This window comes from Glossina fuscipes, unplaced genomic scaffold (assembly GCF_014805625.2).
Source record: "Glossina fuscipes isolate IAEA_lab_2018 unplaced genomic scaffold, Yale_Gfus_2 59, whole genome shotgun sequence".
Taxonomy (NCBI): domain Eukaryota; kingdom Metazoa; phylum Arthropoda; class Insecta; order Diptera; family Glossinidae; genus Glossina; species Glossina fuscipes.
In genome coordinates, this window is record NW_023998431.1 from 4,084,610 (window position 1) to 4,107,895 (window position 23,286).

The window sequence follows — 23,286 nt, forward strand, 5'->3', positions numbered from 1 at the left end:
GGTTCGAATCTCAAGTGCGGTAAAATTTTTAATAAAAGCCGATAGCCTTAGATGTTAGTGCTTGTAAGAGTTTAGTCTTAGAATTTACTTCTCTGGCGAAATTAATAATAACAATAATAATAATAATAATAATATATTTACATTAACTAAGCTTAATGAAAATAAAGTGCTTAGAGAAGCGACAACGGACGTTGAAGCTATTCTCACTTATCTTAATGTGGGCAAATCGATAGTACCACTAATTAACTTAACAGGGAAACACCAAGAATAAGCCTACATTTCTCAAGTGACGGTAAGAATAACAGAAACAACCTCATAAGGAGCCAGAGAGACAAGCGGATCCCAACCCAAATTCCTCAGGGCAAACAGCAAGAATAGGTTTTGAACGGATTGAACTTAATCAACATAATACCCTTAGGAAGGAGGCCACACAACCACACATACTCAAGTATGGGTCTAATTCAGCATATGTACAATCTTTTTGTAATGTAAGGATCCTTACAGCTCTTTGGACCATCTCTTATGGCAACCAAGCCCGGACCTAAGTTTACTTAACGAGAGCTCAATGTGCAGATTAAAACGTAATCTTTAATAGAATCCTAACCTATGCGAATCAATGAAATATTCTGTATTGAATGACTTCCTCCTTGAGAAGGAAAGCTTCTTGCATTTTTTTCGACCTACTTGCATAAGATTTAACGAGCCCCATGTTACCAAATTATTTAGGTCAATTTGAAGCTGATACGATCGCGATTCCAAGGAGAAGGAAAAAGAGAATTTAACATCGTCAGCGTACATTAAGATATGACTGGATATAATCGCCAAAGGGAGATCATTAATGTATAAATTGAATAAAAGGAGTCCTAAGTGGTTGCTTTGAGAGACGCCAGGCGTCACGGTAAATTCATCCGAGGTGATGAAGTTAAACAGAACCATGAATGATCTTGTATGCAGATACGAGCTTAACCTTTTGCTAAGTGGAAAGGGAAGCCAGAGGCTTAGAATTTGAGGATCAATAAATTATAATTAATAAAATCAGGATATACGAAATCTGTGCCAGAGCCACTAAAAAAGGCCTTGAAAACATGGCAAGTGATTTCTAATATATTCATAACAGTTGATCTTCTTTTCCAAAACCTATGCTGGAATGGAGAAATGTAAGATTTGATAGTAAAAGCTAATTGCTGAGTAACAATTCGCTCAAACAGTTTAGGTAAGACACTTAACTTGGTAATGCCTCTATAGCTGTCAACGTAATGTCTGTTTCCACGTTTGTGAAGCGAAATAAGGAAACTACTCTTCCAACACAAAGGGGGGAACTAGGACTGATTAAATATCATTGAAATAACACCACATAGCTCGACAGAACATGTTTTCAATATACGTGATGGAATGCTGTCAGGCCCAGGTGCACAACTATATTTTAGAGATCTCAAACAGTTCGGAGGAGAAGATTAGTGCTCTGGATAGCAACACTCATCGAACATTATCTTGATTTTTTTAAACTTTCAACACATGTCACGAGATTTTTGCTTAATTCAGAAAAACCATCCCTTGTCTCTAATTCTTTCGAAGAATCTATGACCGCATCTACAGCACGGGCGATGATACCTGCACACTTCGGATGGAAAAAACGCTCGAGAAGCCAATAGGTAATGAATCCCTCAGACACATGGCCTAATGTAGGCAAACACTTCGTGTCAGCAAGCAACAGGCAAAATAGAGATTATGAAAAAAGAAAAAACAAAAAGTTTGTCATGTATTCAAAAATTAGACGCCAACTTCACACTAGCGAAGACACAGTAAGCAAAGGGATGAGGCAGACCTTTGGAAGCGCCAAAAGGCAACAAAGAAGAAAGAGACTTTTTGACTAAATGCTATATGCTAATCGCAAAAATCAAAATGAATATCAAGACAAAGAGTTCAATATATTTCGTTGAATTTGAACACTTTTGTAATTAATTGGGCTTTAAAACGATAAAAAGCAATAAAATAAAAAAGAAATTACAAACTTTCCGCATACAAAATAAGAGATACGACCACAGCGCGCAAGAAGACTTCCCAAACTTTTAATCGTTTTCCCATTTCTCCGATAGCACATTCATTCTTTGACCAAAGGGCTTTTTGACTTTTGAGTGAATAGATAGGTATCATCATAAGTATGGAAGATTTTTGCGGGCAGAGAAGAAGTCATCAAATGAAACCAGTGATGAGCACCGCTACATGTACAAACTGTACTGTACTGAAGTGAAATTATGGGCGTCATTAAAATTATTACAAAGAACACGAAAAGGATTATGAAGGTTCCCGTCAGGGAAAATGAACCTTAATCATTTTTAATAAACCTGACGAATGAAACATAAAGGCCAACTTTAAGATAAGTCGACATATCTACAAGAGAAATCAACAATTTTGAATCCAAGTTTGTAGCCCACGGCGGAAATGATAAGAAATATTTCGCAACAAACCTGAACGATACGAGCAACGACGGATAGCATATTCCAGGATAATCCTGATCAAACTGACCAATAATCTCTCCATGATAATAGGATCGCCAAAATCTATCGCACCCCGTTCAGTGAAACCTGACTAATTTTTCATTTTATTGACATTGATAGTCACAAAAAAGGTAAAAATGAGAGATAAAGATAGATGACAATAACCGCTGCTTAGTGGGTGTTGGGTGCCTGTTCAATAAGTCTTGCGCTATCAATGACTGAACACTTTCTATACACCTACGACCAGATCTGGTTCACCGCATTAAAATTTTAGAGCCCCCGAACACCAATTTGGTAGTCGCGACCCTAATCTGCACAGCTAAGTGACGGTCAATTTGAGGACATAAAATTTAAGTTACAGCACTAACCGAAATAATCTCGGACGTTTTTTGAATATTAATATATTGTGAAACAATTTAGCGTTGAAGCAAGATATAAGAATTTTGAAGAATTGTATCGTATGACGAAGGGAAGGTCATCGAGATATACGAATGGCTGCCTGAATGAATAGGAGAAATATATATTGTGAAGAGGATAAGATTTGAAGCGAATCTTTTGTGTGTTGTTTGTCACAATTCAAATCTTAGCATCAAGCCCAGTGAAAATCTAGTCCTGTATAACTAATTAAGTTTAATTTAATCAAATTTCAGGATCAATTTGATTCAGATGCTCGACCAGAGTCGATAATATTACCAGATATGTACACTTGAAAGGGGAAGTTTTGTATAGAAAATACGCCTCTTGTAGGGTACAAAGTATATTATTGGAAGTAAAACCGATCGCCAATTGGCTGGCAATTGGTGCTCCTTTGACTAGAACCAGTCATCGAGCCATTTTCCCACATTTTCGTACTAAGAGCAATCCTACTTAGCAGGTGTGTGTCCAACGGATGCAATCAAAATGATTCCGATGTAATTGAGAGAATTATCGAGCAGTGAGCAAGACGCAAGAGCTAGCACGTGCCAGTTCGCACACTTGTACTGAGACATAAACTGAGAATGCTTCAGCTTTCGATTATACTAGAATAATAGTGTCCGCGAATATTTTATCAGCCACCCTACGGTACCAAAAGTGAGAATTCAGTCATGACACCCAATATCACAAACTATCAAAATTTAGTTTTTCTACTGTTCTTCCTTTTTTTTTTTTAAACAGACGTGATGGGTATAAAGCATTTGGTTACAGAAAAATATAATTTTCACCGGTCTTTGGAACGCGAACGGTTCAAATCATCATCAACCCAAGATGGAGACTATCGTCTCGTTGCCGAAGCGATTCAGTCTCACAGCCGATACGGATGATTAGACCGGATATGTCCACGAATTGTCACACTAAAATATATGTTCAGCTGGGACATGATTAAAAAAAATTCTTTCGTTCGAGCGAAGAAACAATATATTGTCAGGGAATGCTTTTTATTATTTTATAAAACTCGACATATTCGTTAGTGTTAGGAAAAATATTTTTACGTTGCGGTATGTGTCGATATATATATATATGTATATATGTATATGTATATGTAAAAATGTGTTGCTATGTATATATATTAGGTTATACTGAAAATTCTCCGCAGTTTCTTCCGCGGGATGGGGTTGCTGCTTATATATCGGGAAAAACACTGGCCTTGTCTCAAGCGAACATGTGTTTAAAAAGTGACATTTCAGCTAATATTTTTTGTGAAGATAGTTGTCCAAGGTAACGGTCGCGTAAAAAAGTTATATTGATTTGAAAATGAGTGAAATACCTGAGCAAATACGCTCGTGATGCTTTTTTGCTATAAAAAACCTCAAAATGCAGATAAATAAAAAAATTTGTGAAAATGCTGTGAGTGATCGAGGGATCCAGTAGTGATTTGCTTGATTCCATTCCGGAAATTTCGCTTTCAAGGATGCACCTCGCAGTTATTGGAACAGTCGATGGAATTTTACAACTGGTGAAGCAACACTGGGACGCAAGCTGCCGGGAGATGGTGGAGGCACTAAACAGCAATCGCATGACCGTTTGAAATCATTTGAAAAGAACAGGCTACAAAAGCAAGCTTGAAAGCGGGGGAGAAATCGCGGAGACTTTTCAAAATAGCCCAATATTACACAGAAAAAAGCCAAGTCAAGACATGTATGTCTGCTAAACGGGAAGCTAGGGCCATCTATGAGCAAATTCCGGTTCCATATTTACATATCTATTACTAACAATATTGTTGAATTAATCGAACAATTTATCAAAAATGCCTCATGGAATTTTTGGGAACGTCCTCGATGAAGGAAGACCCATATGAATCAGGGAAAATTATATTCCTTGCGCTACGAAATAATCGCCAAATAATTATACACTCAATAAACTTGGAGGGTACGCTTCATTTGATTGTGTGAATGGAAAACGCCGCCCTACAGGAACAGGAATTAATGCTTTTGCCGCTTTCGAACGTAACTACCGCGTTTAATTTTTGCGGAATTCCGTGCATCGATAACTGCAAGGTAGTTAGTTAATAGGCATTTGTACGATATAGATTTCAGTTGTTTGCAGATTGATGTCCTTTAGGGCATTGCGTTCTTCGATTAGGTCTTAAACTTGAAAAAGTGCAGCTACAGGTGCGGAAATATCTATGTTGACAGGTGAAAAATTGTAATTCTGAAAACTAGGAAAATCATGTAGGTGCCTACGTGCCTAACAAAAGCAACGCGGAAAGTGATCTTCAACTTCCTCTGGGAACATCTCCTGATTGCGACGTATCCTCCACACCTATGTCCTTCTAATTAACACCGTTTCAGATCGATCGAGTCATCGGAACATCAGCGGATTAGCTGTTCTGCAAAGTTAATGATAAGCGAGACCAAGAAGCTTCTATCGCAAGCTGCCCAATGAAAGACGACAGACCGTAAATATTGATAACGAATATTGCGATCGTTAAGTTTGTGAACTTGAAGTTTACTTTAAGCAAAGTTGAATTTTATCAAAAAATGAACAGAATTTATTTGCACGTCCGTTCAATTGGGTGCAACGTTTGTCTTCGTTTCATTGCCCATTTTGTCTTACATTCGGCAAACTAACTACCTTATTAATGCCGTACGTTACGTTATCGAAAATAGAGAGAGATTCCGATATCTACAAGTGAACGATTGATCACAGAAAACGTAGACGGTGTTCTCCAGGAACTCAAGCAAGATCGGCAAATCAGCAGTCAATGCACAGTTAGACGCCTGAGTATGCATTGGACAGTAACGTTAAGCCATCATTCAGAGAAAATTAGAAGAGAAATATATATGCAACCGGGCCACTTACAATTTCAGTACAACATTCAGTCCATAGTTTCGTTTCTCCTAGATAGCAGAGAATGTACACCACGTACAAAGGTACACAGAACATTAGTTAAGTGGTTTGCTTTTTACATATGCGTGTGTTTACCATCTCATAATTAATTCTTAATATGGTGTATACCGCATATGTACACCTGAGACGGTTACAAATTCAGTTTCTCCGAATTGAAATAATGTACTTCTATTTAATTTCCTTGCAATTTAAAAAGAATAAGAAAAAAGAAAATTTCTAATGATGTGCGCACATGATATTATTTGGACTAAATAACCTTGGGTAGGAATCGGAAGAATTGTACAAGCAAACTCTTAAGTATCTGCCGGTCAGTTACTGCAAGTATCTATCTATCTACCTAGGTTCGTTAGGTGCTTTGAAAATTTTACAGTCTAACTTTTAGATAGAGTTGCTGCTAATGGCCAAAACGTATCATTATTGATAACTTCGTGATTTGATTTAAGTTAAGCCCATTTCAAGTATTTCAACTGATTACATAATGCACGAATCATAAGCCATGCAATGCAGCCTTCTTTAAATTCAAATCATTCCGATAAAATCTTCGTAACATTGTTAACTGCGTCTCGGGGAAAGCAATAGAACTGACTATGATACCTTCAAGTACGGCAATAATTATGAATTTCCACAACAATCCGCAAAAGAGATTAAACCGAATGATTCCGTTTCGAAAGAATCGAATCGCCAAAGAAAGTTAAGGCGTCAACTTTTCGAAGCATTAGATACCGGTGAAAGGGGACGCCTACAATACAAAATAAAGTGAGAACATCTCTGTTTTTCTGAAGTCGGAAGTGAGCTAAAAAGTATGCTTTCAGAAGAGTCGCCGACAACGCCCGCACACCTATGCAACAAAAATTTTTGTATTGAAAACAGATGAAATCTGCCAAGCCCACACTCCATATCGTGGAGCATGGAATTTACTTCTTTTACTGTTTTTGTCTTTTTCAGGATAACGGTGATGGATACCACCGCTTATAAGAATTCTCAGAAGAAGTAAATCTTTATATGCACAAACGGCCTAGTTGTCAATGTTTTATGATGAAAATTTGTTCTTCACAGTAGTTTGACACTAATATTAAGTTGGCCCAAACTGAACCACATGAGAGTATTTGTTGGGCCTCATTCCATATTCGATTTTTCATAAACCCTTCAGAAAGGGATTTAATTTCTAATATTTTATGGACGAAAAATAGTGCATAGTAGCAGCTAAGCAAAAAAATTGAGGATTGGGAGCTTGGATCACATCGGTCTATTTTTTCAACTCCAACAAAGATAGGGCTTATCATGAAAAGCAAGCCCTCATATGGAGAGAAAGTCTAATTTCTAATATTTTGTGACGGAAACTGAGAAATAATAAAACTTTTTGAGAAAGTAAATTAAGTTTGCGGAAATTTGGATCACGCCATATGATGTTGCGGACATTCTCCAATATGCGGGCTTCCATGAAAAGTATGCGATTATATAAAACTACTTTATAAGCTTTGGTGTATTATTAAGAAAACGAATGAATGACTGTATTAGACGAAGTGGTGCAGGTGTGTAATGATCGACCCTACCCGCCTATAAGTCCTTACTTACTTCCTTCCTTTTTTAGAAAAAAGTGGTGGCTACAAAAGATTAGGACCCAATCCAAAATAATTTTCTTACTATTTGTGATGCAAATTTAGTAAACTGACGGTGTTTTTCGGGCTCATGATGTGATCCTACCGTCTAAATTGCCTGTATATGCTCGAGGCATTGACGGGTTCTAAGCTATAGCTTAATAAAATTGCTTTTATTCTAACAATAACCAAAAATGACGGCACGAATTACGGTAATAGTGTCTTCTTATACTATTACCACTATCTTCGTCAACGTCGGCCATTCGTCTAATGTTCCCTGCTATTAGTAAAGAAAGAAAAAAATAAATAAATAAATAAAAATTAACAATTTTCGATCAATGTATGCACCCCTCATAAAGAACTTAGTGAATTCCGATCTCTCGTGATGCACTTTTAATTTCATATATCTGTGGAGCGATTTTTATTTAATTAAATTTTTTTTATAGCTTCACTTTTTATCAAAACTGTACATCTATAATATTTGGTTGATATTAATAATGAAGTTGCGTTCGTTTATTATTTTGGTAAGTTTTTTATTTTGTAATAATTTCTTCTTCTCTTATTATTATTGTTATTATTATTTCTTTTCTATAGATTATCTTGGGCAGTTGCTTATTGGAGTGTTTAACTTTAGTTAAGGGTCATGGTCGTTTAATGGATCCACCGGCACGTAATGCTATGTGGCGTTTCGGTTATCCCAATCCGGTTAACTATAATGATAATGAATTATTTTGCGGTGGTTATGCAGTGCAATGGGAACAGAATGCTGGTAGGTGTGGTATTTGCGGTGATGCGTATCATTTAAAAACACCACGTCCTCACGAGGCTGGCGGTGAATATGGCAAAGGCATAATATCGCGTTATTACACAGCCGGTCAGGTAGGCAAGATTAGTTAATTTGTAATAGTAAGTTAACACTCAAGCCGATGAGCTCGTATTGAAATTCTAATCAATCGAAAACTAAGTGTTAAAGTGTTTATAAGTTTAAGTAAATTTTTCTTTATTTTTTATGCTTTGTGTGTAAATTGTTTTTTTCTTTTTTTTTTTTTTTTTTTTTTTTTTTTCTTTAAGGAAATCGAAGTTGAGGTGGAATTAACAGCCAACCATTACGGACGCTTTGAGATGTACTTGTGTCCAAATAACAATCCACGCAAAGAAGCCACCCAGGATTGTTTTAACCGCTTCCCTTTGTATATATCGGGTTCGCGAGAGTATCGTTACCTAATACCACGTGATGCTAAAAAGAAGGATATCTTCCGTTATAAAGTAAGATTGCCGGCATATGTTACCTGCACTCAATGCGTTTTACAATGGACATACTATACTGCCAACATGTGGGGCACTTGTTCTAATGGTACCGAGGCCGTGGGTTGTGGTAAGGCTGGTAGGTTCGAAAATGAATTTCAATTTTTTTCGTCTTTCTGAGAACGACACGTTATTAAAATCTGTAGAAACCTTTCGAAATTGTGCTGATGTAGCCATTGTCTCAAATACAGGAGGCGGTTTACCTCCGCTGTTCGTTAACAATAGAAATCCTTATCTATTGTATTATCGTGATTTCAGAGCTCCTCTAAGCCGTAATATATTCCCGTTAATTGTAAGGTAAGCAAAAGTCACAGAAATGAGTTTTCTCAAGTAAAACTATTATAGAGGGGCACGGCCCAACGTTAAATACCCTACGCTACTTTGCTTAATACAGTTTATCCCTTATTGTAAAAACTCGTTATATGGAAAATGGTCGAAGAAATGCTCCGATCTAAAACATTTTCAATAGACTTCGGCCGTGGGTCAAAACACGTCGAAGTTCCAAATTTCATGATAACATTTTAAAAATTTCACAATAAAGCAAGGTGGAGACGCGGACAGACGGACCGATATATTTAAATAAAATCAGAAAGTGTTTCTGAATCGATCGCTATAATAATAATCGGGTCTATTGTAGAATATTCGGAGTGTTGCATACATCCGCACAAACATAATATACACTTGCACCACAAGTGGGGTAGGGTATCAAAACTAATTACATTGCAAGCATTCGTTGGCTTTTTTAAAACAATTTTCTTGCTTTTCATAGACAAACATCCAGACATTAACTGAGTTATATATAAACAGCGCCAAAAACCGCTTTATAAAGTTAATGTCATCTAAATAAATATGCTAACGATTTCATGACAGTTACTTAAGGATATAGAGATTTAAGAAAAAGGATTAAAGTCATAATAACACACATAAGCACAAATATACATACACGCACACTGTAAATTTTATACCAAAATAACACATAAATAATAACGACATATTAACCTTTACATAAACATATTACAAAATGAAAAAAGAAAAACCTTACATATTATATCTAGAACATGTAAATATGCGTTTAAAGGCTTATGGGTGCTTAATATCTACATAATTTTCTTTTAAATAAATTTTATATAAAATATGAGAATAAAAAGAATTAAACTCCACGTTGTTGTTTTATTTATTAATTTATTGGTGTTGGTAATATCTATAATTCTTATAAGCACATATTTTATTATATTATTTTTATTATTTTGTCAACGATTTTGTTTGCAAATGTTCATATAAGCAATGTTTGCATCGTATCCTGAATATATGCTAAGCTTTAAGCTTTCTTTTAAACATAAACTAAAGTGAATATAATACAAACCGCACCATACAGGGCAACACACAGTAATTAAAATAATTCACAATTATGGAAATGGTGTAACAGTGTTTTTCTTTTTCCTTATTTCTTTTTTCTTTTTTTTTTTTTTTTTTTGAACATTGTTTTTATAGAATAACAAAAAACTTTCAATTGCTACTAGATTTGAAAAGGGAAAGTTTATTTCAAAGAGTAAGAAAAAAGGGAGAGAAAAGAAAATATTTATTTATTATTATATATATATATATATTATATATATTATATATATTTATATATAAAATTATATTACATCTAAAGATCACTCGTCAAAAATGTTTAAAAAAAAGTCTACATCACGTGCTGAACTTAGTGAACGGTTTGTACGTTGTACATTGTCAAAATAAAACTGTTGGACGCATATACATATAGGTGAACGTATGTATACCTTGTATTACGTTGAGCGTGAAAGCAAGCTTTTGCCAAGCTTTTAATATTTTCCGCTTTATTAATTTTTCACCTCCTCATTAACGTTTATGTAAACCTGAGTTTCCTTTGCGAACGCAAGCAAACTAGGTATTGGATTGGATAATTGAATGGATTGCGTGCAAACGAATTTGCAGCAAAGATAACTTAGTATAACTCATAAGTAAAAATTTGAAATATTTATAACTTCAGTTGAAACAGGTTGAAACAGAGTCTTAAATCATTTATTATCTGTTAGGCAAGAAATGTTCAGCGATATTTAATACTTCCAATTAAAAATTTGATTATTTGCGTGATTTTTGTGTTGGCATGAAAATAAACCTTATTTCAGTTGCATTGGATAAAGGATTTTATTTTCTCATACAAATTGTTAAATGATGCCGTGAATAATTTCTTGTTATCATTTTGTACGATTTTCGGTGAGAGCATTAAGGGGCTACCTTGCCTCGATTGCTTAACAATTAAGTCTCAAAAAAAGTTCTGACCATTTAAATAGTTCAATGATGAACTGAACGTAAGTCCTTGGGAGATAATAAACAATGGTTGTCATAGAGGTTATCCCGAAATGCAAAAGCTCGTTTCAACTTAAGTTCAATCATCTTATCGATTCCTGGACTTGCATACAAATAATATTTCGTAAATATATCACCTCACAGAAGCGGTTTGCTCCGTGAATATAACGCTCCGTAATATAACGATTGCGTAAAAAACAAGAGAACATTTATTTCCTTCGAAAAATCGGAGATAACCAATTTATTATTGTAGGAAGCCCATAACGATTTTTAAACATGAGTGTTGGCGTTCGATCATTTCACTAGCAACAAAAGCAAAAACATTATGTATTCAAGATGGAATATTTCATTAGCAACATTCATTAGAAACATTATTGCAACGTTTGCATTTAATTTGTTATAACACTATTTCGTCATTACATCTTCTCAGTATAACTTGCCTTTTTTAGTTATGTGTTCGTAATTAGGGACTTAGTTTGTTTTACATGTGCACGCTTGCTGATATTATTTAATTTTAATACTTATTTTACATGTTTGTTGTTTATTGCGCAATGAATCGTGACTTAGTAAAGACAACTTCAGCAACGACACGAACCTTGAAAAATGAGGGATTAACTTGTGGAATCTGGGCGGCGAACATGTAGAATTTGTGGGAACTGGGCGCCGAACTTGTGGAATCTTGCGATCACATATTAATCTCAAATAAATTATTTCATTTCAAGTGGTCTTCAAGAATCAAGTCATCTTTAGATTCAATTCATGGAAATCAATTTAATATATTTCTATTGGTATTTAAAGAAGAATTCCATGTTGAGTTGGAATATGTAAGCCCAATATACAAAGTTATTCGACACGTATTTATAAAACTTGTAACTTACTGCGAAAGTAAATAAATACGCACTCCCTGTCTGTCCGTGGCACAATTTCAGACAATGTATTGGCCTACGTTTGAAAACTATAAACAACACACATACACTGCATAGAGAAGCTTATCAGGGATGATATAGTGTTTTGGGTAGGAGATTAAGGTAGGGGAACATAAGTAGCTAGGTGTTTGAGGTGAGCACGGGAATGCTCGGCCGTGCAATCTTGGGTCCTCATGGCTTTATGTGAAGAGGCAAGCTGTCCAGCTCCGTAAGAACTATTATCTCCGATTTTAGCAACTTTGCTTGAAATTTTGACGTAGGCGGGAATATTCATCCGAGGTTCATATTTAAAAAAGTAACTTGTTGTATCCTTCGCTGCTCACAATTTTTTAAACCGTAATAGTTGCGGGAAGCCTCTTGTACGCCACCCGAACAACCTATGTAGAATGTGAGAACAATAGTTTTTGGTGCGAAAGTTTTTGGTGCGAAAGTTTTTGGTGTTTAAGCTTGCTGGGGTGAAAATACGCTTTAACGGTTTTTCAGTGAGAAATCTTGCTATGAAATTTTGATGTGAAGGGCTTTTGAGTGATCTTTTGGTGTGAGATTGTTACTGTAAATCTGGTACCGTGTGTGCTTGTTGTTGCAAATTCTAGTTTTTGTTTGTCTTTGCGATGCACTTGCTTTTGTTTAGATTTCAAAAGTAAGATCACAATAAGGAATCAAAATTCAAAACAAGAGTCAAATGAAAGTAAAGAAATTATTTTAATAACACAATACAACAAAAATTATCAACCAGTTGAAAACAAATTTTGAAGAGATGCGATTTTAGTACAACTTATAAAAAGAGAAACAAAAAATAGAGTAAATGAAGTCTCACAGATTTGGTTGCATAAAATTTAATTCAATTAAATCAGAAGCCTGGAAGAGAAGCGAAATGATAAAGCCAAGTAAGATGTGTGAATATAAAGGAACAAAATGAACATGAGAAATAGTTTTCACTAGAAACAAAACAAAACCCAAAACCTACATAGAACTCTCTGTAAAAAATTCAAGTTTAGTGATGTTTTTGTCGCGCTCTAGATTTTGCAAGAGAGTTACAACTCTATGTGTGTGTGTGTGTTTCTTTTTTTATACATTTTAAAGATAATTTAACTACATACCGAGTAATAATCACATAACTGAATCTTAAGTTAATATTTTCCTACAATCGATTGACAACAACTTTAAAATAACAATTAAAAAACAAACTGAGAGCTACATAAACAACGTGGTATCTGTCTAATAGCCAATATATGGGAGATTATATAACCAATAGTTAGGGCAATGGAATATTACACACATGGTACATCTAGTAAATTAATTAATAGAGTAATGAGACTAACAATGCAGTCAATGCATTTTGAGAAATAGTCCTTTTGATATATACACTGGAATCAGAAGTCGAGTAGCAGTCATTGTAACTTTTGCAGACACGGACAACGCCGACTAAATAACTCATAATTGATTCTTGATTGGCCCAAAATTATTGGCTCATAATTACAAATTGAACGCGAATGAATATGAATGTTGATTTCCGTTAACAAATTTACTGTGTCAATCTTAAAACGTTATTATGTATAAAAGTAACTTCTGTCGGTTTCAAGCGATTGCTTGATTCAAGAGGACGAAGTGGCAACAGAGGACACCAACCAAGCCACCTAAGTGCAAACAATGCTTTACAGATAACAACGATTATGCCAAACAAACAAACAAAAGGAAAAGCGTCGAAAAACAGAAAATTTATTAAAGATATGACAAAATTTCCGGAAAGATAACTTGGACGACACAACCGAATAAAATCATTTTATTAAAAAAAACATTTATATGGAAAGAAGAAAACATTTCTGCATTAATTATTTATTTAGTGGAATGAAATTTTGTCTAATTAAGAAATTCAGAATCTTTCTTAAGCTCATTATTAATTTGAAATTGAAGAAAACATATGTTTCTTAAGAAAGTGAAGCCAAGTAAAATTGCCGATCCTATATGATTTGTACATCGTTATCTCCGAGTTTTTGAATCGAATTTTATATAGAATACAACAAGAGCAAGTTGATATAAATTTATTTCCACATAATACGTCACAAATCTGTGAGTGATGCCAAGTATTTGTTTTGTGGATAAAAACAAGTGCACAAATAGTAAATGGAAAACAGCTATTATTATTGATAAGAAGAAGAGAAGGGAAAAGAGAATTTGTGGAAGATACGAAAAAGCGAAACCAGCACAAAACAGAAATAAATTGTCATATGAAATAAAAGTATATTTAAATGAAAGAAAAAAAACAAAAAATTTTGATATTAGTAATTTATTTAGTAAATCTATTTTTTTATTTTTTGCGCGAAAACAGGATTTTCTTTAGAATTCTCCTCTTTCTTTTTTGCAATTCAGCAAATCAACAATCGAGGATTCGCTGTGTTGCGGTAAAGACATTTCAGTGTGAACACAAAGTTCTCTATTGGAACCTTAATAAAGTTATTTAATTAAATAATTTTATCCTAGTTGATTAATATTGTAATGTGAAGAAGTTTGCAGCGCCAAGAAACATAATACGGTGTTAAGTAATTTTAAGAAACAGAGTATTCCCTGTGAATGCAATTTAGTAAAAGTGTACAGAAAGTGGACATGTGCACTTATTTCCCCAGCCTGCTCGGCTCGCCAATACTTGCACTATTTTAATTGCCAAAATTAATTCGGCACACCGCGTCACTATTTAAGGGATGAATTAATATTTTAAATTATCTTCTAAAGTGCCGAGACGAGCTCGACTTGAACTGTTCAAAATTAATTCTTACTTTATTGATAAAATTGGTTGATTATACACTAAATTTCTTTCTTTAAATTATAAAATTATGTAAAACTACTTACTCATAATTTCTGGTAATGGGTGCTTAGTGTAAACCTAATGCTTGCCTCTGTTATTTGAAGAAATGCAAATGCAGCATTTCGATAACTGTACCCCCTGTCTTGTTTTTTATTTTACTTTAATTTATTTGTGGCTGCACTCTACATCATGCACTGAGTACAATATGCTTAAGTTGGCTGTGTTTCCCACAACGGGAGTATAAAACCGTTTCTGTTTTTCGAATTTTTATTTCAAAACTGAACAAATCATATGCGTATTGTTAGTGAAACGCTTATTTTGCTCATAAAGTCCGATTGTATTTTCAGAAATTTAAAAATGTAACCATATCATTTGGCGCTATATAAATTTGGTCAAATAAAATGTGAACAACTAGAGGGGAATAGCTAAATTTTGTTTCATTTTTAAACTTTCCGAACAGCTAAAGGCCAACAGATTGATACGGCCTGTATCGTCAATAGTTTGTAATCAACAGCATGGTTTTGTTAAAGACAAAAGTACTATTACTAATCTTCTAGAATTTTGTAGCTACCTCTCAAGCCGATTTTCGAAAGGCAAACGAACTGATGTGACTTACACTGATGCAAGTTAAGCATTTAACAGAGTCATCCATAATCAGTTACTATTGACGTTACTAATCATGTTTCCCGACTTCCCGATAATCCGTAGAAACTGGTTTGGCTCATACTTACAGAATCGAATCCAAAAAATGCGATTCAACTCTTCCATTTCTGTTTAAATTGCTGTTTGTTCAGGTGTGCCTCAGGATAACCATTTCGGTTCGCTCTTTTTTATTCTGTTTACAAATGCTGTCCCTTTTGTTGTAAGTGATTCTGACATACTTACGTGTGCGGATGACGTGAAAGTGTTTCATTCCCCCAATAACGAAGGTGAGTTTAACACCCTTACGACGAATTTGCCTTCACTTGTGAAATGATACGACCCCTCATATAGCTAAATGCAAATGTTTACACTTCTCGAGAACTGCTCGAATAAGCATACTACACTACGAACAGATGCTGGAGACAGTTTTATCAATCTAATATTGGATGCGAAAATGTCCTTCAATGTACATATTCAGTCAGTTATTAGCGCATCAAGCACTCCTATAGGTTTTATCAAACGATGATCTAAAACAGTTGACAACCCTTATATAACCAAACGGTTGTATATGTCACCGGTGAGATCGTGCTTAGAAAATGCTCCAGTGGTTCAGTCTTCTTGTTGCTGTTGCCACTCTGAGAAGCTTGGATCAGAGCAGAAGCAATTCCTTTTGTTTGCCTTACGCAATCTTGGATGGAATCCAAACTTGAGACACTCTTTTTATGAAAATCAGCTGCTTTTAATCTATCTGCCGTCTCTAACAAAAAAAAGCTTCATGGTATGAGTTTTGTTCCGAAGATAGGTTATAAAAAAGAAGATACTACTCCCGTACCTACTAAACGGGATTGACTTCAACGATCCGCATACTATGAGCCCATTAGGTTATTTCAATTTTTTCAAGTACAATTATAAGCTCTATTTACCTTTGCGGGTCATACTTAAAAACCTTAACAAGTCCTATCACAAATACTCGTGTGCAGGGAGCGGCGAAGTTAAGTTAGTAAACGAAAACTTCCGGACTACTAACCCAATACGAGTGGTTGCCTGAAAATAATACATAATTCTATATAATGGATAGATATCCAGTAGCCTCTTAGTTTATTTGGAAATTTTATGTTTTTACTGGGATTAAATGAGAGGAGGTTTAAAAATTTCCCCAGCTCAACCAAATTGTTCATACCAGTTTGCAAATACTATTACAGACAACTTTGGTCCAGAAATTTTTGAAAATTTTAATTTGCTCCATATGACGAATTTTCAAAATGAGGCCTTATGGGGGACTGAGCGAGACTATTTTCAATAGCTTTCATTCTTGTATCAAAACACGCGTGTGTGTGCCAAATTTCATCAAAATATCTCCAAAAGCGACCTATTGTTTGAACAAAAAACTTACATGGACAGACGTCAGGCGAGTAGGCGCGCAGGCTTAGATCGATTCAGAAAATGATTCCCAATCAATCGGTTTAATTTTATTGAAAGTTGAATCTATATCAAGCCTTTCTGCGTGTTACGTACGTCCGCATAAACTTAATGTACCCTGTACCATAAGTGGTGCTCGGATTTCGTGCTTCGAATACTTTTTTTTGATCTTAATTAAAATAGCATTAAACATAATCAAATTTGCAGGAATTTATTTTTTTCAACAAATCACAAAATTTTGATGAGTTTTGATGAGCTTGAAAAGAAGTGACACAGAAGTAAGCTCCCTCTCCAGAATAGAAGAGAATAACCTTTTCATAAGTGAAATTGAAGAGTAATTTTATACATTATTGTCAATTCTGTTCAATTCGGACATCGACCACAATTAATAATAAACTAGTAAATGAAGGAAAAAGATATTACTGAAGCTAAATTATTCTCACGATCCGACACAGAAAGCAAAATCTTAGCCAGAAATTTAACTTCCGTAATTTCTTTTAATTTATATTAAGAGATAAGATACGCTTAAAAAATAGCAAAAAAAGAAAAAAAAAAAAAAAAAAGAAGCTAAAAAGAAAGCAATACATAAATAATGTCGTCGTCGTCATACATCAAAGTTAAACAAGATAGCAAGCGCTAAAAGTAATTTAGCTGAAGAAAAAACCTTATTAATTAGTCTTAAAATTTTCGCCGCAGATAGGCTGGTTCGGTAAATGCAGTTAACATCGAGGTCCCGGATATGTGAAGGCCATAATGAGGAATAAAAATATCGAAATTTGCACCACGCCCACGAAAATCGTTTTGAAAAGAGAATTTTTTGGTTCGAGTTGCATTTCGATAGGCATTGGGGTACTCGCTTGACGTATACGTCTGCGACATAGTTTGCCACGTATCGGCGGTTCAAAGAGTGACGAAGTCTGCTTGTCGACCCTAGCAACTGCTTGTTCTTCAGGCAGCTGACTCTTGTTGGTCATCGTTTGCATAGATCTCTTATTTTCTAATTTTATTTTATGCGGCGCATTATTAACATTTGAAAGTTTATCCAACTGTTCTTTTGTTATATAACTATCGCTACTTTTGCATATAACCATTTTGGCCTCGGTTTTCTCGATATAATTGGTATTCTTTTCCGAAATAGCTAATGATAATTTTGAAGATGCCTTACTGAACAAGATATTATTAAAAAATATCGGATCTTGATCTAAAATGTTAAACGATACAAAGCTATTTTTGGGTCTTAAGTAGCGCATCAATATATCAGGATTTTCTTTGAGTTTTTTAAACGAAGTTCGTTTAAGTTCGGCATTCTCACAATTAGAGGGTACGTAGAAAGGTCGATTAGCGTCTTCTTTCAACTCAACTATAGTCTTCTTGGCGATGCGAAACTCCCTGACTTCGCCATATTCAAGAACGATACCCAATACTTCCACAATAATCATAACATATTGTTCAAAGCTGGCTATGAATGCCATCAATCTGGGTTCTGGCGTTGCAATATAATCGCCAGTTGAAGAAATTGAGTTAACGATTTCGACAGATCCGGAAGCGAGTGCCAAAGTATCTATCAACGCTGAATGCCGCGAACCGCTATTTCGAAGAGTTGCCTCCAATTTTTCACCCAAAGTTCGTAAAATGACAATTTCCTTCTCTAAGGAGGGCACGTTCTTAAAAACAACATTAACTTCGACTTTCTTGGTTATGTCATCGATATTATTTACCGCTTGGCATTCAATAAGCGGACCAATATCACAATCAGTTTGCACCTCCTGACTGGCCATAACATGAGATTCGAGTTTACTGAGAGCAGTCTTCACTACCGTTTCGTTTTTCAAAATGTTCGCCAATTGAGTTTTCAATATATCCTTAAATAGCCCTGAATTGTTTTTATTTAAATTATGATATCGTTCGTCAGTTTTAACCACATCCTTGAGGACGCTTAGATCTTCGTTCTCCATCGAGAATTGCTTCCGTAGCAGCAAATCTCGAAAATTCGATATAATACGAATACTGCTAGTAGGACCATGAGCCGATCGTGTAGTAACTAATGGTGAGCTTTCTTCCGATTCATTATCGATCTTAGTATTGATAGAAACGGGTGCGGAGAGACTACGTTGCGATTGAGCACAACCTTCATCCTCCACACAATTGGAATTTTGGAATTGGCCATTCTCGGTTTTATATTCATCCGAGGAAGATTTTGAGTTACTAAGGCTGCGTGCAGTCATTATCTCCTTAACTGAATTGATGGGTTTACAGAAATAAACCAGAGCTTCATTTTCCAGATGTGGTACAACAACGGGCTTTTGTTGCCTCTCCTTTTTTAAAACACCACGTTTCTCACTTTCATTGGAATTAAGCGATAAAGGTTGACGCGCTGGCAAAGAAAGACTAGTAGGATCAAGTGCCGGACGACCAGATTGAAAACGCTGCGAATATTTAACCGAAAGATTATGTTGGCTGTTCAGCAACCTCCCAACATTTAAATCGGTGCTGGGCACCTTTTTTACTCTGCTTAAACGTTCCCAAACTGGTTCCGATCTGTCGGCTATGGTAGAAAAATAAATAAAAAAATTTAATATTTTTCTTTTTAAATTTTCTTCAGTTTTTTACACGTCTAAGTCACCGAATATTAACGATTTTCTCATTTTCTTTCTGCTTTAAAAAAATTCGCTATGCCATCTTCTATATAAGTTTACATATACGATAGGTTGATATTGATATAGAAAGCGTTGTGTTTGAAAAATCTTTGAATCCGGATGTGACTTTAGATTGGGTTTAAATTGTCAATTTTTTTTTTTCTTGTAAATTTTGTTATGAAAAAAAAAAAATACCGCGTTCAGTATCCATCCCACTTTCAACTTCAGTTTTATAACTTTAAAGCAGTCCGTGGCCAGATCAACTGGGAAATAAATGCGAGAAGTACAAGTACTCGCATCAATCTCATTTGCCTGGCGAGCGATCCGAACTACCGCCTCTTCCTAAAGCTAGTACTGAAATGAAAATATACAGTTTTCTTAGTTTCCTTTCCTTACCTTTAGCGTGAGTACGTTGACTGCGCTTTTTCAATTCGGCATTTTCATTCTCCTTATCGACTTTCACGGTTTGATGATAAACTGGTTCATAGCGATGATTCATGATTGGACTCGAATTGACGTGACGCCTTCTTGTTGGTGCAAATTTTTCCGAAATTCTTTATTATGTAAAATCCCCGAAATAGGATCAAAGGATAGTATAATATTATGTCGGCAGTATGTTATAAAATCTAATGACACTTCGTAAAATATCCAAACATAAAAAATTCACGCAATTTGTAAATTTTGGTAGACAGTTAACATATAACTTATTCGAATGAAACAGAAACTATTTTATCAATAATAAAACTTTCCAAATTTTTTCCACAGTTCAAATGAAACACAACAAGATTCCTATATTCTTGAAGACAATATATATATATACATATATACATATATATATATATATATATATATATATAATACTAACAATAAATGAAAAGTAAATAAAGGCAAAATTTCCCAAGTATGTGTGACGAGTTGAAAGGAAAATCAAAGTAAAATATTTTTTTTGTTAATGATATTTGAATGTGCAAGCCAGTCAGTCGTCTTGTATTGTATTGTAATGACAGCTTGCAAGTGGTATTTTCTTTTCGCTAAAACGCAGAATTATGCCTTCTTGCAGAGATCAGAAGTGTATTGCGTCACCGGCGTTTCGAGTATTGCCCGGCATGGACAAATGGTGCGAAAATAATTGCTTACGATATCCTCCAAATTGTCCGGAGACGGCCTGCTATTGTCCGTGAGTATTAATTAACATTATATGGCCTCCGGCCTCAGGTCATTTGTAGTTTACTAATTAAAAAATTCTCCCAACTTTTTTTTTTAGGCAAGAATGCGTCGCCATTGGTGAATTGGAAGGCAAAGAGGGTGCAGATACTTACTGTATGGACGCTTGCCTTAATTATGGCTCCGATTGTCCGGCGAAGAGATGCCGTTGCTTCTAAATGCTTAAGAAAATCTGGTATTTTCTTAGCAAAATGCGAATAAACAAAGTAATCTTTTTCATTCCTCCCCCTCCTCCCACTCCTCTCTTCGCCCACTCCCCTTTCTAACAACTTTTTTAGAAAAGATAAAAATAAAGAAACAAAGCTGTGCTAACAAATTAGTTTTCTTTCAAAAATTACAAAATGCCCTAAGTAGGTATGTATTTATTATTCGCCTTTTGTTTTTGTCTAATACTCTCTTATCGGAATTGAGTTAATGGTACCCACGTCCCATTTCATAGGCTTTGATCAATGATAATAAAAAAAATACAGTTTTTCATATTTTTTATTCAGCAAAAATGCAAGTGCAGAGTTTTTATTCGAGCCCGTTTACACTATGCTTTACAATGAAAGTTCATAAGACTTCCGGTTTTTTCGTTTCCCTTTCATTTCTGGGCCGCAAGTCATCAACTAACATTGTACATTAGTTACCTCACGTCGGAAACTAGCAAAAAGCGATCGATAGCGCAAAAAAAAAGGAAACTTTTCTTTAAGTAAAATTATTCATAGAGCGTAACGCGAAATGCATATATGACTTTCGAGCCGGATGTTAATTCTGAATTTTCTTATGCCGCTCCACTCTGGTATGATGTGTCATTATTATTGTTATTACTATTACTATTATCATTATAAAGGTGACGGAAACCCTAAGGTTTATGCTCAAAAATTTCACGTAGTCTTTGCACACAGAATGCACTACCGCATTGGTTTTCCACGGTTAGCAATTGACAGGAAAGCGGTGGATAGTTTTTAAGAAGTGTTGCAATTCGGTTATTATTGCTCATAATTTGATTGTCTGGTCGAAAGGACGTTTTCCTATAGTCTTGATGAAGATTGAGCGGAAATGGTGGTGGAGGTGGTGGCGGTATAGTGGGGCCTAGTTTCGGTGTTGCACTTGGAGAACGTGAGATGGCATCTTCAAATAAGATTTCCTTGTTAACAAGAACTTCACCTTCGATACGGCTGTCATCGTCGTTTTCGGATAAATTCAATTGCTCATCTTGTTGAACCATAATTTGACTCTGCGGTAAATGCGTGTCATTGGAGATAGTGCGCAGCTGATATTCCAAATCGTTGTGACACTTCTCTAGAGTTTCTAAAAATCTAGTACACTTGTTAATATCAAATGGACTGCTTATTGTTCCAGAAATTTTGTCCCAACGTTTACGGGCATTTATACGTTTTTCATCATCTCCACTTTGTCTTTCTGATGAAAGACAAGAATAAATGGCATCGCTACCCTTACGATTTATTGTTTTATCAGCAAGAGATTGTCCATCAAGATTACCTTCGATTTTAGATCGTTGCGACATTATACTGCCAGTCAATTTCTTATTAGAAGCGATCACCACATCATCCATTGCGGCAGCGTGCTTTTTGCGCTGTCTTGACGTTTTGGGAATAGTGTTAGGGGAATTGATGCGATGTTTTAATTTCTCATGTTTGCTTCTGTTTATTGCGTCCGATGTTATTCCGGGATCAGTATGCATGAAAGGTTTGTTTAAGAAACGACGAGTCTCTTTAAGGGTCTCACGCAAGCCAAAGTTAACTTCTCCGCTCAAATTATTTGTAAGCATACGTTGCATATTCCAATTCGATACTAGATTGCCATAAATGAGACGTCGTTTAACACGTGCCATACTTTTCTCTTCATCTTCGTCCGTTTGCGCCTTTCTCGGTGGTGAGTTCAATTTTGATCGTTTAGCAAGGCCAAAACCCTCCTCACTACGTATCTTAGTCATTGTTTTAGATTGCTCGGGTGAGCTTCTACTTTGATGGCTTCTTCTACGATTTTTCTCCGATTTCGATAAATCGTCACGATAATATGGCATCTGATTTTTGAGCGTTTTCTCTTTAACCATACGCCGTTTTTTCAAATTGGTTTCCTTGATCTCCTCAATTTCCTTAAATAAACGTTTCAAACGCACCTGACGCATTTTAATATCAATTGTACGCTCGTTAAAATCTTTAATACGCTCATACTCCTCCTTGAGCTTCTGCAACTGGCCGTTCTTCTTGCTCGTCGTAACCATACGCCGAAAAAACGGGGTAGACTTAATTTGATACGACATAACTAGCTCTCAAACTTTCGCTTCCTACTTGCCCAGAACGTTATGCAAATTGCGATTTTGTTTTAAACAAATATTTAATTTTTTTTTTTTTATAATTTTTTTTCTAGGTTTTTAATTAAGTTTTTCTTATTAACACGTTAAATAATTTTGCGCTTAGATTTTAAAAAATGTATGGAAAATCGAAATAAATATAAAAAAAACTAGGCCTTTTAACAAAATTTCCAACTAAAATTTTCACATTAAAACTTTTTTTATGTATATTTTTATTTTCACAATTTAAAAAAATTCCGTGAAATAAGAATTTAAAC

The 23,286-nt window shown here is 35.1% G+C and overlaps 3 protein-coding genes across 3 annotated transcripts in view; 1 reads left to right on the forward strand and 2 right to left on the reverse strand.

Annotated features, from left to right (window-relative positions):
- The window catches only part of LOC119637375, a 56,157-nt gene extending 35,198 nt beyond the window's left edge, over positions 1-20,959 (forward strand). The window contains exons 2-7 of the mRNA XM_038033358.1: positions 7,870-7,947; positions 8,018-8,302; positions 8,495-8,807; positions 8,875-9,025; positions 20,546-20,662; positions 20,750-20,959. Coding sequence (XP_037889286.1) covers positions 7,921-7,947; positions 8,018-8,302; positions 8,495-8,807; positions 8,875-9,025; positions 20,546-20,662; positions 20,750-20,867 — 1,011 coding nt within the window. The 5' untranslated portion in view covers positions 7,870-7,920 and the 3' untranslated portion in view covers positions 20,868-20,959. The remainder of the gene's footprint in view (positions 1-7,869; positions 7,948-8,017; positions 8,303-8,494; positions 8,808-8,874; positions 9,026-20,545; positions 20,663-20,749) is intronic.
- LOC119637374 lies at positions 17,413-20,181 on the reverse strand. Its single transcript, XM_038033357.1, has 2 exons — positions 19,882-20,181; positions 17,413-19,394 (listed from the first exon to the last, which is right to left on the reverse strand). The coding sequence occupies exons 1-2, from the start codon at positions 19,982-19,984 to the stop codon at positions 17,569-17,571; spliced, it is 1,929 nt and encodes a 642-aa protein (XP_037889285.1). The 5' UTR covers positions 19,985-20,181; the 3' UTR covers positions 17,413-17,568.
- Positions 20,960-21,320: 361 nt separating the features above from the next.
- LOC119637372 lies at positions 21,321-23,082 on the reverse strand. Its single transcript, XM_038033356.1, has one exon. It carries the CDS (start codon positions 22,976-22,978, stop codon positions 21,554-21,556), a length of 1,425 nt encoding a protein of 474 aa, XP_037889284.1. The 5' UTR covers positions 22,979-23,082; the 3' UTR covers positions 21,321-21,553.
- Between the last annotated feature and the right edge of the window lie 204 nt (positions 23,083-23,286).